We start from the raw sequence: 17,181 nt of genomic DNA on the forward strand, positions 1-17,181 counted from the left end.
TTGGCGGGTTCCTTACCACAACCACACCAGAACATAGAAACTATAACTTAGACTTCGCCTAAAAGCAAATCATACAGTTTGCCACTTCTGGCACACAACTTATACAAATAGCACACTAGAGAATACATCATAAACCATTCTTACCTTGACTTAAATGTTAACTTAACTTTAAGCCCATACAAATTGTCAACAAGACTACATCGGGTGGGGTATTACAATTTTGACCATACTCTGTTAAGAGACGAATTGAGGGGGTCAGAAAATGACATCAACAAAATCTGACCAGTCTGTTACCAAGAGGTTCAAGAGGGGTAATGATGAGCCTGTTGTTAGCCTTAGTTATCTCTGTTCTCTGACTCATCGAGAGATGAAGAACCTGTTGTTTTGTCGCAGTTTAGTCGACAAGTATCATAAGTAAAAATTTAATATCTCGGAAGGGTTGCATAATGTTAGCGAAGTATTCAACCTTGACTCTACTGGTGGGAGGCCAAGATTTTTCCTTTCGTTTTTTTTCTTCTAGAAGCGGGTTTTACCCTCTTTAGGATTTCATTCAGGATGTCTTGTATGACTTTAATGTGGCACCGAGGTAGTTGACAGGCCTTTCTTGGTGGCTACTCCTTGGATTTATCATCATGTTTCGTAAAAGGGGCATATATCCTTCAAATAGAATGTCTTAATATATGTACTTTTTACGAGAGTTGAAAGAAAATAGGCTTATCGTGTTATTCGACTTTGCTCCTTAAACATCTTTTTCTCAGACAAAAAACATGTTTCATAGTGAGGTGGTGACCATAAACGTTGATTACAACAAATATATATTTGTAGAGCTGAAGTTCAGTAGCAGATTTAACTTTCCTACTAAGTGGACATGGCCTTCTATTGGAAAATGTTATTACTTTCCATGTTTATATGGTATTTTTGGAGGTTTTCGCCAATTTAAAATGATAAACCAAAAGAGGATTCTGGTTGTCCCTCTCGAAATTACTTTGAGAGGCGTATTTAAATACTGTCTTGGGACGAGAGGTGATAGCGAGTACATGACTCTAGATATGTTCATGCAACTCTCAGCATTGCGATAAGCTGCTCATTTTGAGTGTTCCTTTGATCAATGATACATTGATGCTCTTGCTATTCTTTGAAGCGGTGCTCTTTTTGGGAAAATTACTCTTCCAAATGTTGTAATTTCTCTTGGGGCTCTAAGTCATGAAGCTAAGGACCTAATGCTTGCTTATGAGAACCTTGGTCTAATGGGATCGGAGTCATGGTTAGTGGAGAGGGTGTGGTTGTGAGACATGTTATACCTTATTGCAAGAAGTAGGCTAATTATCAAAAGGCCTAGGAGGAGTCGCATCAGGCTGTTATTGGGGCGTTGTGGCCATTGGAGAAGTCAAGATAACTGGGAATGCAAATTCTTTTTAGTGCATTTAAGATGGAAGGGTTTGAGGTTAGAGGGTCTTTTAGGGCCCTCACTAACTGTTCCAAGGTGGGGAAAATGATGTTTGTATACTGTAGATGAGCTCTAGTAGGAATAAAGGTAAAAGGAGAGGCCTATATGGAGTTCAAGCCAGTAAAAATACCAGAGATAGGTGGGACGAAGGTGTTGAATGGAGTGAAAAAGTTGATTTGGGCAGCTGGGTTATTAGTATGGTTGGTTTTATCAATTGGGTACCACTTTGGGATTAAGAAGCCATGTTATCCATGCTCATTGCACCAGCTGTTGATATAGTGCTCAATAAGAGAAGATAATACATGCACAAATAGGGTGAAATTTATTAAGAACAATTTAACCAAGTTGCCAATTTTTAGGCTGAAATATTAGTCAACTAGAAACAAATTTTTTTATGGGATCCAAACAGTTATGGGTTGAAATGTCTGAATAACATTTGAAGATTTATCTCTTAACTTCGAAATACACTTTGAATCACTCGATTTAGAGTTTGAGAGCTCAAGTTATGACCATTTTAGTAAAGACTGTGCGAGTAGAATTTTTGGACAGGATTATTACGAGAAATTACGAGTTTCGAGCTTTAATTTGAGTTTAAATTATATTGGTTTTGATATTTAAGCCTAATTTTTATTATATATTGGCCCAATATTGTATATATTATGTTTTATTATTTTATTATTTATTTATTTTGAATTTTAGTATATTTTTAAATATTTAAAGTTGTTTAGGAGTTTTATATTTCTCAGTCAATAAGAAAGTTTAGTTCCCTAGAACTACTTCTTATTTAGATTAATTAGAGTTTCATATTATACTCAAGAGTATTGTTTTGATGTAATCAGCTAGCCTATATAAAAACCTCTTCATTATTCATTATAGAGAGACCTTAATTAATAAATTTCAACTCTTTGAGTTATTTCTCTGTGTGAGATTTCTCTTTTGTTTATTTTAGAATTAGGTTTTCTTCTTGGTTTTCTCTTTGAAGTCGTGGGAGAACTTTTCACCTTCCAAATTACTAGGGTTTGGCCTTAGAGGGTTGGTTAGAGCCATTTGTGGAGCATGTTGAAGATTATTTTTCAAAGGTTTTCATAGTACATAGACTTTTCATCACCATCAGTTGTTTTTATTGAAGTTTTGTTCTTCAAGAGGGACAATATTTTCATCATCCATCCTATTTTCGTCAAGGATTATTTCTTGGAAAGTTGATTAGAGCTATTAATTGAATTTGTTGGGGTTTATGTCTCAAAGGGTTCAATTGGACACTTATCAAAAGAGTATAGAGGGGAGAAGAATGGTTGCTGAGGAAGTCAGTTCACCTAGTCGGGGCGGAGAGCCGGAGGTTATAGAGAATGACAATAAAGAGAGTTTGGAGGTTGAGGGCTGAAAGAATGTTGAGAGAGCCTTGAAGGGTTGCCCTCTTCATCGTTCCTAGAGGTATTTATAGGTAAGGATCTCATGCAAGATGATGTTAACATGTTGGACCTGTAACCTAGCCATCATTATGGAGCTCGTGGGAGGGATGCCTTCGACTGGATGAGGATGTCTGTGACAGGACAGATCCTGTCATTCATTCTGACTCTAAAGGGATAAAGCAGTTGAGTCCACTTGATATTTGGTAACCAAACGACTTCATGTTCCCATTGAAGATTAAACCATCCATTGTCCAGATAGTCAACCCAAGAGGGTGAGCTTACAGGTGATAGGCTTGTTGTTCAACCTTTATTGTTCAAGCATCTTCTAAGTTTATCATGTGTCTTGTCACAGATGGGGTATAACATATTTATATCTTATAAAAGCTAAATATATAATACTATAATATAAATATTAAAGAAACATATAAGATTACTAAATATTGAAAAAGAACTAACATTACTATTAAAAAAATATAAATATTAAAAACTATGGGTTTAAGTTAACTGTTAATATGGGTAAGTTTTGACCAAATTTGAGACTTGTATTTTAGAATTTATAAATACAAATACAATACAGTCACATATATATATTCGAATAACTACAAAGTTGAATCAAACCAATACTAAGCACAAAAGGACTAAGAACGATTTATATTAAAACTCACACAACCCACACATAATTATCGCACATAATAAGACTCAAACTTGAGTACTCAAAAATCTATGGCTTCAATCTTTACCAACAATACTAAAGCTTTATTGGCTAATTGAGTTGGACTTAAATAATTATATTTGATATTACTATCATACATGAATCAACCACATTGGATTTAAAGTTGTTAATTATAGTTCCAATTAATTTTCAATTGTGGAGATTGAAAAAGAACACAAAAATCTGCAGCTTTGGACATCAGCACCTGCCTCCCAACATATCCAAAGAACTCTCTTCTTTTGCTCTGTTTCCTGCAAAAATACATTCACATTAGTTTTTTTTTTTTTTTTTCATTTTAAAGGATGACAAGATGTTATAGCCACAAAAGTAGACCTTTTCAAGTTTTGTTTCTGAAATTGAGAGGACCCTTGGGGAAACAGATGGTCCAGTTGCTGCATGCCTATGTTTTATTGGAATTATTGATGGTGCTTAGTGTTACTGTACCTGCTGCTGCTGCTTCCCATATTTCAGACTCTTGTATTAAAAAAAAGAAGTTACCGAGCCTATTGAAATTATTACCATCTCAGTCAATTAAAATTCGAGTATGTTGTATCCATATTAAATCCGAAATTTAGTTTTTGCATTTGCTGCAGAGATGAAGGGGTAACTATATAAATTATAAACTGCAGAATCTATTTTTCTCCAGACGTTGGTACGGCTGCTGCTAGTGATTTTAACCCATCAGTAATTTATGATAACTAATTATGTACTTTTCACCCTACTTCTAACGTAGTATACGTACTTAAAAATTGACTGGGGGATTTACCTCATCCCCTTTTCCTCTCTTTAAGAATTCCCTCCTGTAACTAATTTGGTGATCAAGACGATTCACTCGTAATATTCATCCACATTCGAGCATTCGAAAAATAAATAATATAAATATAAATTCATTTAACATTATTAATACATCAAATTGGATGGGAGCAAACAAATATGGATATGAAGCAGTAGTTATGAGTTAGATGGTTGATGCAGATGGATCATAAATCTGTCCCTTTTGGAAAAGTGGATAACATGTGCTAGCTTTCAAGAACAGAAATCAAAGCCTTACCTGATTTACCTGCACAGGGACAGTTCTATGTGATCGGGACCAGTACTGATTTCCAAACCAAAACAAAATTGTTAATTAATATAATTACAAGTACACACACACAAATATATACATATATTTGAAGATAATTTTCTTATTTTATGATCATCTTTTTAACTAAAACCTACCCAATTACTAGCTGGTTTACCCCTTTGAGTGCCTGTTGCATGCTATCATTATAAACTCTAACTATATATGTTTTTTTCGACAAATGCTTAAAACTACTTATAACCCCTCCCCAACTCATAAATAGGAGAATAATGCACATCAATGCACTCGAACCCACGTCTTCCTGTATTGGTAACAATGTCTATCCCAATATAATATTAGTTTAGAATCTTAATACTCAACTTATATCCATTTCAATTCAATCTCAGGCCCTCATGGTAAACCAGAAACTGCAGAAAAAGATTGATGAAGAGGCTTTGGAATCATTTTATGTGGCTACAAAACTGGATTAGCTTACTGTTTCAGGGAGTTTTAGAGGAAAGTGTGTATATATGTACTTGAAAGCATAGGTACATAATTAAGTGCAATTGTTACTACGCATGCTGGCTCTTCCTGCGCCCTTTATATATTTCATTCATATAAAGTGTATAAATTCGATGTATTACCAATTAATTATAAATTTTCACATTATTAATGAACAAAATAAATTATATTACTTTTTTTAATAAATACTTGAAAATTTAATTTAGTTTCCTTCCATAATTTCCTATGCATTACTATTCACTTAAATCCATCAAGTATGTAATTTTATTAGAAACATAATTAATTTTTGAAGTATTTATTAAAAAGTCCTTTAACATTGTTTTATTTTGCTCATGTCAATTTATAATTAATTGATGGTGCATAGGATAACCTCATGCAATGTAAATCCATCAAATATAATCCCTATATAAGGAGAATAATTGATGCAGTATTGTTGGTGTCCAGGTCTTATACACCACCAATATTCATTTTAAGTCCTTCAATATCTTTTATGTTATACCGGTGATGCTGCATCGTCTTATTATTCATCTGATAACGCCTACTCACAAGTGTTGTTATAAATGCCTTTTTCTAGAGTTTACAAGTATAAATGAAATAGAGTCACAAATACATATTCGGATAAGTATAAAATAAAATAACATCAATACAAAACACAAATATACTAAGAACTAGAATGATTTAGATTAAAATCGATGTATCAAACTAAAATCTACACAAAATCTTAGTCAATAATACTTGAGAGGTCATCTTTTACCCATAAAGAGAGTGAGAGAGTGTATTAAGTGTGCACATATAGTAGTTGTTTTCAAATTTTGATGATTAAACTAGAAGTGAGTGTAAGGAAGCATGGAGGGTAGCTGCTGGACCACGCATCCATGCATCATACCTTCTATCATCTCTCCTCCCAAATCTAATAAAGCACTCAGCCTTCACGTTTTAAGGGCCACTTGCAGTCTTCCCTCCTAACCCTTTAAAACAACATTTAATTTTAGGGGTAAATTAATATTTAGCCCCTAAACTTGGTAACGTTTTCAATTTGATTTTTGATTTTTTTTTGGTGCCTGCATTATCCCCGTAATTCGACAGCTGTTCACAATTTGGTTCATGAACTTGGATTCTATTAATATATGATGATGTGGTGCAATGTTATCACCTCAAGTTTTTTTTTAAAGAAAATTTTAAAATTTCTTTATAATTTCTTAAATTTTTTTGTTTTTTATTTTATATAAGATTTTTAAATTTTTAAGTGACGCCATGACATAATCTCAAGGTGTTATGTTATCATACCTTAATAGAATCTAAGTTTCAGGGCCAAATTAAAGAAAGTTGCCAAGTTAAGAAAGTTGTCAAGTTCAGATACCAAGGTGCTATTTGATAAACAAAAAAATTAAGTACTGAAAGTGTTGAAAAATTAAGTACCCAATTATACATTAAGTGATAATCTACTCATCATTTTTCATGCTTTTTATTATGGATATCAAACGTGTTTAAAAAAATTAAACTATTGAAAATATTAATATTCAATTGACTTAATTATTTCAATAAGTTATCAAACAAGTTCTAAATGTTGCTTTATCCCTTAATTATATGGTTCGATTAAGTCGGGTCATGGTTCTTTTTTTTCTTTTTTGTATTCTTTTACCTAATAGAATTGGTTTAAATTGATTTACAAATTCGATATACTATTTAAAAATATATTTTGGATCAATTTCACTAGATATCCTAAAATTGCAATTCAAATTCTAAATTAATCGTAAGCTTCAAAACGTACTAATTAAGTCTTTTGAATATTAGTATCGTATTAATCAAATCCTTCCATAAACTTAGCCATTAATTTAGGTTGTTAAATGTCAACTCAAATATGATGTGGAGCATATTTAAAATACATAAATTAAATTATAAACATGCATGTACCAACTATATGAACAACTTGGATCTAACACTTAAAGTGAAAGAAAGAAAGAAAGGATCCTCCTAAATTTTAATAAAATTAATTATTTCTTCTTTTTACACGTCAAATCTAGGATGTCCATGCGATTCATACATATGCATTTACAATTTAATTCACTTATTTGAAATATGATCTACTTCATATTCGAACTAGCATTTAAAGCTGAAATTGAAGACTAAACCGATGAAATAACGTATTGATACTTTAATAACTTAATTAAAACATTTTAAAATTCTGAAACTAATTTAAAATCTACATGATAATTTGAAGATGTTGGGTAAAATTAACCCAAATACTCCTATATCTTATAAGTAATTGAATTTTGATAACTTTTTTTTTATTGAATGTGTTAGAGTTTATGTGACCCGAATCCTGTCATTTGTTAAAGAAATAAATACGGTGGCAAAATAAGAGGATCTGTGGTGGGTTTTCAACCTTTAAATAGATGTAGTCAAAACTCCTCTGGTATCATTCAATTTTCAACATTAGTGAAATTCTCCTCCTGTGGCCGTGGTTTTTTTCTCCCGAAATGGTTTCCACGTAAAATCTGTGTGTTTTATTTTTCCTTTTCTTATTGCTTTGCGATTGTTCTATTGTCATTATCGACGTCTATTATAACGGAATAAATAATAGATTAAGTGAGAATTACAAAATATCTTATGATTGAATCCAAAACAAGTATATATATATCCTTTCCATTACGAGAGATGCATACACACTATGGTTCACGTTGTACTTTAATGTTTGTCTCGTTATATCTTTGATTAGAAAATTTATTATCTGCATAAATTTCCATCTGTTGCAATACTAAGTCTTTTATAACACCACTTAACAACTATGAGGACTAGTCCAAGTAAAAAATGTCCCACCACTCCATTACCAATTCATAGTATATGATACCCATCTCTTTCTCAATGATTGTATCATTCGTAACAATTACAAGTCATTATATCCATCCAACGTATTAGGTCTCTCATAAATCATCTTTAAACACTCTTTAAAGCCCTACATCAATATAGTGTTAATCGTATACAATCTAATTAGGTTTTTAAACTATCAGTGTTTGATACAAGACAGTATTCAAGTTGTTCGACTTGATAAAGAAAGATTAGAATCTAACCCGAAAAGAAGAAACCAAATAAAACAAAAACAACTAAAATAAAGAATTCAAGAACCAAGAATAAATATTCAAAACAATAAACAAAGAAAGAAACGATGGATTGAAAAATGAAAGATGGATCGAATAAACCGATGGATATGATGAATAGATGGATAAGTGTCTAATTAAATCCAACAAATTCAATTAATGGTTGTAATCAACCCTCCAAGAAATAATCTTCACAAATTGAATAATGAAAATGAATTCTCATGACTCTTTGAAGAAAATCGAGAAGAAAATTATTTTAAAAATCACAATAAAGCAATCTTGCACAAAAGAAATTAACCCCAAAGTTGAAAATTTCCTTAATGAAAACAATATATTATCTTTTTAATGAAAATGATGAGGCATTTATATAAACAAGGTAATTGCATCCAAATAAAACTCCCAAGTACAATAAAACTCTAATCAATCTAAATAAGAAGTAGTTTTAAACTAAACTTTCTTGTTGACTAAGAAACATAAAACTCCTAAACAACTTAAAGTACTTTAAAAAATCATAAAATTTGGAGTAAATAAATAATAAAATAATAAATCTAATAAATACGCCCATATATAATAAAAATTAAGCCTACAAATCGAAACCAATATGATTTAAACTCGATTTAAAGCCCGAAACTCATAATTTTCAATAATAATCCCGTCTAAAAATTCTGCTCGTGCAGCCTTTACTAAAACGGTTATAACTTAAGCTCCCGAATTCAAAGTGTGTTTCGAAGATAAGTGATAGCTCTTCAAATGCTATGCAGACATATTAGCCCAGAAATGCTTGGATCCCATCCAAAAATTTATTACAAGTTGATAGATCTTTCAAACTTAAAAATTGGCAGCTTAGTTGAATTGGCTTTAATAAATTTCACCATATCCGTGTATGTATCAGTATCCTATCAATCATGTCCTTTTATCAGTTTGATCATTAGTTTTGGTGTTGAAATATCAGCTCAAAATTAGCGTAGAAGATAATTAAAATGCATAGATCAAATTATAAACATATATGCCTAATATATAGACAACAATGATATAACATGTTAAGAAAAACAACCCTCACACTTTATGTTTTTGAACAAGTCCAATTCAAGATGTTCATATGGTATATACACGGCGTTTATAATTTGATAGATATGTTATAAATATGCTCCATGTCTTTAACGCTTAAATTAACATTTAGGTTAATGAAAGAACTTGGTTGATACAATATTAATGCTCTAAAAACTCAATTATATTATTTTAAAGTTTATAAACTAATTTAAAATCTAGATAATAATTTAGGGATGTTTGATGCAATTAGCCTTTTTTAATTTACTAATTCCAAACTTAAAATTTTTTTTTTATACAATGTTAATACTACCCCAAAATTGGAGGGAAAATGCTTAAGCACGGTTAAACTCACGTCCTTATTGTTGCAATAACAATAGTGTTAATTGAGTTAAGGCTAAATTGGCTGAACTCAAAAATTGTAAAGATTCAATTACTAATTTAATTTAGGTTAAAATATGCCATTAAATCCTTTAACTCTTTGTAATTTTGAAATTTAGTACGTATACTTTTATTAGTACAAATTTAGCCATTCTACTTTTGATATTTTAAAGTCCAAGTCCAATTGTTAACTATACTAAAATGATTTTGGATCATTTTATAATCCTACTTCAACTATTATTCACTAAGTCAAATTTACCATATATGTTCAAATTATTTCAATTCATATAAATGAACAATTTCGAAAATTTCAATATGCTTCTAGCATTCTAAATCCTTCAAGGATTTTAATTAATATAAACTTTACTATATAGTAATTTATAGAAGGTTGTAACAATAACCATTAGACGCGAGCTAAATCTTTTCTGAATTGTCAAAATAATATATCTAAAGGTTATTATTGCATCCACCACAAAAAAATATTATATCTTTTCATAATCAATGCCAGGGCTTAGCAAAAAACTTCATATTTTTATTCCGCTTTTGCAAAACTACTTTATTTGTACCCTTATTGACTTTATACCTTTATGTATTTGGACTACTAGTCCAAAAACTCCACGAATTTAATTGAACTTGTGTTGCGTCTTTCTATTTTGATCAATTTATTCCATATCTGTATTTCTCAATAGATTTATTCAAGATCCTCCTTTTATTTCAATATTTCAATAATAATATTGCATGCAAAATATTTGAATAATATTTGTTTATTTCAATACCGAATAAGATAAATATTTTTCATCCGTAATGATAGAATTCATTACTACATTCTCATATCTTTCCTCAAATAATATTCACGAAACAAAATATTTGGGCATACACCACATACGTAGCCAATAATATTTCATATCACGTTGATAACATAAGTTATATTTAACCATTTGAAGAGTTATCTTGAGAACTCTCATTATTATCTTATTTATTACTATGTTCCCAGGTCCATGATTATATCTTTTATTTTCTTTATGTTTGCATGCAACAAATCTGGTAGGACAGACTTCTAAACGCCTCCATTGATTTTTTATTTCATAATCACTATCGCAAAACATGCATTGATTTCAAATCAAAATCTATTTATTCATATTGTCATGATTAGTCTCCAATTATAATAAACACGATATAATAAATAAATCATAGTAAAATATATCCGAGATTTTTAACATCATTGTTATCACCTCAGCTATTATCACGAGCACTATTATAAGTAGTAAAACAACTTTGTTTTCATAATAACATTTATAATCTAATAGTAAAAAATATCATTTAATAAACAAAATCAAAATTTTCGTGTATGGTGCTTGAAAGTTATCCAATACACATTGTACCAAATTTCAATGCTATATATATGTTATAAAATCTACAATCTTTCAATATTAGCAAGTTAATAAGACTCAATAGATCCTATCAAATTTCCCTTTAATCAACTATGGTAGGTTAAGAACACTTTCCACCTTAATTTTAATCAAATTACAATAATATTTAATAACAAGATTTTAATAATCAAATATTTAAACATCTAAATATTATGCATACTATAATTTAATAAAAGAATCTTAGTTTAAAAGAAGCCTTAAAGTAATAATATTTTTCATAAAATAATTTTACCAAAAATCAATCAACAAAGAGAAATAAAATACCACGTAAGAATTATATATATATATATATTGCATAAAAAATTAGAGATTTATGTGTACATGAGTGGTTAAATAATTTAATGATTACTCATAGTGCGCAGGCCTCAATTGAAATAGTAGCAGCTCTAGGAGGTAATTAACAACAATCAATTTTGGGATATTTTTGTGACTTATGGAAAAAAAACAATTAAAAAAGAATCATGCTGATAACATGTTATAAAATAAAGAGATGGAGAGAATAAAAGATAAAGAAAATATGGGAAGCAATAGAGAATATATTTTATTGATCAATGAGAATATTTACAAAGCTTCTCCAAAATCTCTAATTATAAGCATCTGAAGTATAAAATGAAGTAGAGATCTACTTCTAATGACTATTAAATTTAAATTTCATCAAAACTTATCTTGATCTTAATGAATATCTACTTAATAAGATATTCATAAGAAATATGAATTTTAAAATTGTCAACGTCGTTAAAATTTTCTATTAAATCCATATTCATTATAATGTCATTTTTTTGTTACATGGATACAAGTAAGTAATTTTTTAATTTCAAAATATCACGCTAGCAAATTTAATAGAAGAATTATAACAATGTTAACAGACAAATCTAAATTTTAAATCCGATAAGTAGGATGATTAAATTCTTGAAATTAAAAGTAGTGAATATTGAATTTTATATATACGGAAAAAAAACTTTAAATATATAGTAACATTTAATTTTTTATTCTATAATTTAACTAATAATTAATTAATTAACCTAAAGCAAAGCATGAATGAAAGCATATTAGCATTTTTTAATTATAATTAATTTTAAAATATTAATATACTGCCAATTTCAAAGATTTTATAAGATTGCAAATCAAAGCTACGGATTTGATTTTTTTTTTTTGTACGTGTACGTAAAAGCGTAATGTTGTAACGGCGTCGTTTGGGTTCCCGGTCACGGTGACAGGAATGGCGGAGTTAGGACCACGTATATCATACACAGTAACAAAAAATGCGAATTCTTTTTAAAAAGGTCAAATCTCCACCGTTGGAAAAAATCAACGGCTTAGAATTCACCATATTCTCACATGATCGTCTTTTTTAACACTCTCTCCTCCGTTTAAACCTCAGAAATAGCAAGACCGAAAAAAAAAGCACAAGCAAAAATTGAGAAAAAAATGGGTGATTGTATGAGGAACTGTAAACGAAGTGCAGAAGCAGCTGAAATGGAAGCTTCAAGCACGAGCTTCTCATTATCAAAGAGAAGAAAAACTGTTGGTTCTCGAGAATTGCAAGAATTAGAGTTAACTTCACCGGACATTGAGCTCGGAACCACTCGCATCCTTTCAAATTCGCTGAACAAGCCTATTTACTTAGCTACTTCCTCGGGTTCTTGTGGAGTGCTTGCCGGAGATATGTGTTCCGGTCTCTTCTCCGGCGATTCATCGGCTTCTCGTTGTTCGAGCAACGAGTCGTGTGATATTCTCAAAGATAGCTTGAGATTCGTAGATCTAGAGGTAAATTTCGAACTTAATATTTCGTTTTTTCTTTTTTTTTTTTGCTTCCGCGTTTGGTTGCATAGAAAAGAAAACGATTGCCTTTTCCAATGAAGCTTACAATCGGCTGTTTTTAATATATATTTTAAGACATGTTAATTAATTACGTTGATCATAGTTCATGAATGTGCCTTTGCAGGCAAAGAGTTTTGAAACTGAAATCTCAACGTGCACCAACGTCAACAAATTCAGGTTAATTTTCACTAATTCCTTCATTAATTACTACTATCGTTTTTATTCGTTGAAAATTAAGAGAGATAAAAACGAATTGTTTCCTTTTAACTCTCCTTTTTTTTTTATAATCTCGCCTTCACATTTTCTATTTTTCAGTAGAGAAACACCTCCCTTAAGCGAGCATTGTGGAGACTCGGACGAAATGCAATCGCCTGAGAAAAAACCTCCGCCGTCAACGACGAAACCGCCGAAGATTCCGTCACAAGCTGAGATCGACGAATTCTTCTCCGTCGCGGAAAAGTACGAGCAAAAACGATTTGCAGAGAAGTAAGCGTCTTCCTTAATTCCCCTTCTCCATTTTTATGTGCGTAGGATAAGGAGTGTCACCAAAACGGTGCATCCTAACATTCGTAGAATCAAGAATCTCAATCTCTAACTAACAATTAACAAACATTTTATTTTTTTTTTATTTTTTTTTTTGCAGGTACAATTATGATATCGTCAAGGATGTGCCTCTCGACGGTCGATACCAGTGGCTTCGCCTAAAGCCTTGAAGACAAAGAAAAAGAAATGTTAGAGTTACACAAGGCAACACGGAAACCACATTTGACAAAAGAAACGACATGGGGATGACGTTGACGTGGCGATCTCTGGTTTGTTTGTTATTCACTAAATTGTACAGTTTTCCCTTTATTTCGCCATTTTGTAATTTAAGGATGTGACATTCCAAAGAGCTTATTCTGAGAATCCTTTTGGAAGTTCAGACCAATTTGGAAAATAAAATTCACTAATTTCTCTCTCCATGACTATCTTATTTTTCTTTATTTTAATACATTTAAGTGGAGTCAGATCAGATCGTTTATCTAATCGGTGCCGGGAGAATTTTCTGTTTTCAACTTGGGAGTGGATTTTTGTTTAGAAATGCAGAGCATTGATGAATATTTTGGTTATATATTTGAAAGGTGTTTTTTGTTTGAGCATTCCTTGGCTGTTTTTGATTTGTTCTCTCTATTTCTTTTTCAGCTTTCCCCTTCCCGCAGGTTCTTTTTTGTTATATTTTTATTATTTTTATACAAATATTTATATTAAATATAATTAAAATTTTATTTAATTTTTTGTAGTAACAAAAACAAATTATCAAATCAAATCCAGGACATGATTCCTCCACATTACCGTGCCTGCCTTGCCGGGACCATTAAGAATTACTTTTTTATGTAGTGTTGAATATTTTTTTTTAGACTCGAGATTTATAGATGAAAAAAAAATTAGATTTAAATTTTGTGGGTTTTTTTTTTTTTTGATGTAATCAGTTGTACACAAAATGAGTAAAACTGATGTGAATGATTGAAAAATTGTTGATGGAAAAAATCACAGAGAAAGCATGATAACTTTCCATATAACTTTATAATACGTTAAAATCTTGAACCTCTTTTGTTTTGAAAGGAAGTGATACTTTTCGCTGCTCATTGGGTGTTAATTCATGACACCAAATGGGTGCAAAAAAATACAAAAAAGTAGAAAAAAGTGATTATTCTTTTCATGGGGATAAAAGGATATAAACCGAAGCCTCTCATGATTGCATCTTTCCTCCACAAATATTCTCTTTTGGCGTATGGCAAAGGTTAATTAATTGCTGGATTAGTTCATAATTATTAATATTTATAAACATTCGAATTTTAATTTATAACAATAAAATTAAATATTTAATTTAGCTCAAACAATTTTTTAATCTATTTTTACTGGTTTAATCGCTTTTGCATTGATTCAACTTTTTTCGATTTCTAGGTCATTGGTTGGATCATCGATTTTTTATTTAACTAATTGGTTCGATTCGATTTAATTTTGACAACCATATCTTAAATTATAATTCATTTTCTGAATCACTTTTCAATCTTTGAATTCATTTTAATTAGTTCTTCAAAGTATTAATATCATATCAATATTGCCAATTCTAACTATTAGCTTGGAAGTTAAATGTTCACTCAAATCTTGCTTGAAATAATTAAAACGTGTAAGTACAACAACATCAAAGTTAAATCAATAACTACACGTATTTATAATTTCATCCACATATTACAAAATTTGTTCCGTCAAATTTAAAGCTAATTAGAATATATATATATATATATATGCTTTTTTATACAATGTCTAGAACTACTCATAACCTTTAAATAGAAAGATAATGCACTTTAGCACACTCGAACACATGTCCTCCTACAATGACAATAATACTAATAATAATGAAGCTCAATCGGCAATAATCTAATATAATTAAGGGCCCTTTGGATGCAATCGGATCTCGATCGTTTTCTTTTTAGGTTAAAAAATTACAATCAAACGTTAGCAAACGCCAGTCGTTTGAAAGCATTCTTCGGTCGCGTTGAAAATGCATTTCACCTCACCGAGCCTTAATTTGATCGGAGCCTTTTGTTCCAAAGACAAATTTCTCAACTTCAATTGCTTTTCTTTTCCTCTTTTACCCATATATTCTTGGATGCATTCTTCAAGCTTTTCGATGTTTGGTTACCCTTCTTCTCCCATTTCCCTTCCCTTTGGGTTGCAAATCGCTTTGGTCAAGGACCTCTTTCGGTTCCTCTTTCATCCGTAAGGCTTCTTCTCCTTCATTCTTCATTCCTTTTCTTCTTCCGTTCTTCATCTTCTCTTCTCGGATAATCATCTTCACTATAAATAAAGAAGCACGCAATTTACCAAATTCATCAACGAAGACAAAGTCCGATTCACCGAAAGAAACAATGGCGAGCCTTACGTTGAACAAGTAGAGTATCTCGGCGTTCTCACTAAAATCGGTAAAAAATCGGCGTTTCCAAGCCCGTGCACGTCCCTTCATTCTTGTCCATTTCGGATTATCTGTTTTGATCTTTCAACATAAAGGATTACTTTACAACCAACTCTTTTATTTATTTTCTATCTTTTGTTGCTTACTCTTAGCGAAAACATGTTTTTGCAAGTTATCAAATTGGAAAATTATAGGATAATTTAATTTAAGCTATACTTGTTATTTGCGCTTCGTAAATTGGGTTTGATAGAACCTTTGAGATTAGTTAAGCTGGTTCCTTAAAAATGGTAGTAATAGCTTCATTTGTTGATTTGGTTTGTAATTTCTTTCAATGAACCCTTAATTTTTTTTGGTACTCAATTTGGATTATAGAACTGAAAGTTTTCAAGTGTGTGTGTGAGTTGGGGGGGGAGGCTGCTTATGGTCCTTGAAATTGGAACTTGGAATGGAAAACTTGCAAGCTAGAGCTAGGGAGGCATACATTTGATATAAAATATTTCATTCTGAGTATTATTGTGTGTTAGAGGTTGCTTATGATTTCTGTACTAGCATTTCTCTATAATGGTAGTTTCTTGATATGTAACTCATTGTGATCTCTTTGCGGGGAGATGTCCATCGAGATGGGGATTACCATAAAGCGTCCATGTCCGGAATTTTGCCGAGAGGACACAAGAATTACTTCTCCAAAAACGTCAGATCGCAAGGACTCGTGGCTGTGGTTGTGGGATATCTCCAGTCTTGCCATATATCCGATGGTGACTCATCGCTAATAACAAAGACAAGATAAGTGAATCCAATTTCACAAGTCTTGATCTTGCTTCTTTCATAGGAATTTGAAAAAGCTGTTCGGTCTTTAATCTTTCTATGTGTGCCGTGTACGATATTCTCCCATGTTCTTGTTTATCATTGCTACTTTACATTGTTTTATATACTTGCTAGATTTGGTTAATACATTTCTTTTAAATATCTACTTGATAGTTTCCTAACAGATATTCTCAGTTGAAAATTTCAACCCATTCAATGTTATTTGATTATATATAATATGCAAAATTCTGTATTTGTTTTCCATATCAAAGTACTTTCTTTGTCCAAAAATTGTTGAGATGAACAATAGTCAATAACAGTCGGAATTATCATTCAAAATTTCATGGATTTTGTTTTCTACTGGTTTTCTGGTGGAGTATGGATTAATTTTCTTGATATTCCAAACCTATCTACAGTAGTGACAAAGTTGACTACAATGAAACATCTAGTGTGGGTATGGTTTATCATCTTAAGTTTAAACATTGTTTGTACTG

The 17,181-nt window shown here is 31.0% G+C and overlaps 1 protein-coding gene across 1 annotated transcript; it reads left to right on the forward strand.

The window, feature by feature from the left end:
* The first annotated feature begins 12,468 nt into the window (after window positions 1-12,468).
* LOC105784097 (cyclin-dependent kinase inhibitor 7) lies at window positions 12,469-13,887 on the forward strand. The gene is made up of 4 exons (XM_012609891.2): window positions 12,469-12,873; window positions 13,052-13,104; window positions 13,243-13,413; window positions 13,571-13,887. Exons 1-4 carry the CDS (start codon window positions 12,535-12,537, stop codon window positions 13,638-13,640), a joined length of 633 nt encoding a protein of 210 aa, XP_012465345.1. The 5' UTR covers window positions 12,469-12,534; the 3' UTR covers window positions 13,641-13,887.
* Window positions 13,888-17,181: the final 3,294 nt, after the last annotated feature.

The sequence above is a fragment of the Gossypium raimondii genome, chromosome 13, assembly GCF_025698545.1.
Source record: "Gossypium raimondii isolate GPD5lz chromosome 13, ASM2569854v1, whole genome shotgun sequence".
Lineage (NCBI taxonomy): Eukaryota > Viridiplantae > Streptophyta > Magnoliopsida > Malvales > Malvaceae > Gossypium > Gossypium raimondii.

Bases quoted from the DNA above. Each gene is read 5' to 3' on its own strand.
- LOC105784097 (XM_012609891.2), top strand. From the start codon at position 12,535: ATGGGTGATTGTATGAGGAACTGTAAACGAAGTGCAGAAGCAGCTGAA. The intron at 12,874-13,051 runs GTAAATTTCGAA...GTGCCTTTGCAG, and splicing joins TGAGATTCGTAGATCTAGAG to GCAAAGAGTTTTGAAACTGA. The intron at 13,105-13,242 runs GTTAATTTTCAC...TCTATTTTTCAG, and splicing joins ACCAACGTCAACAAATTCAG to TAGAGAAACACCTCCCTTAA.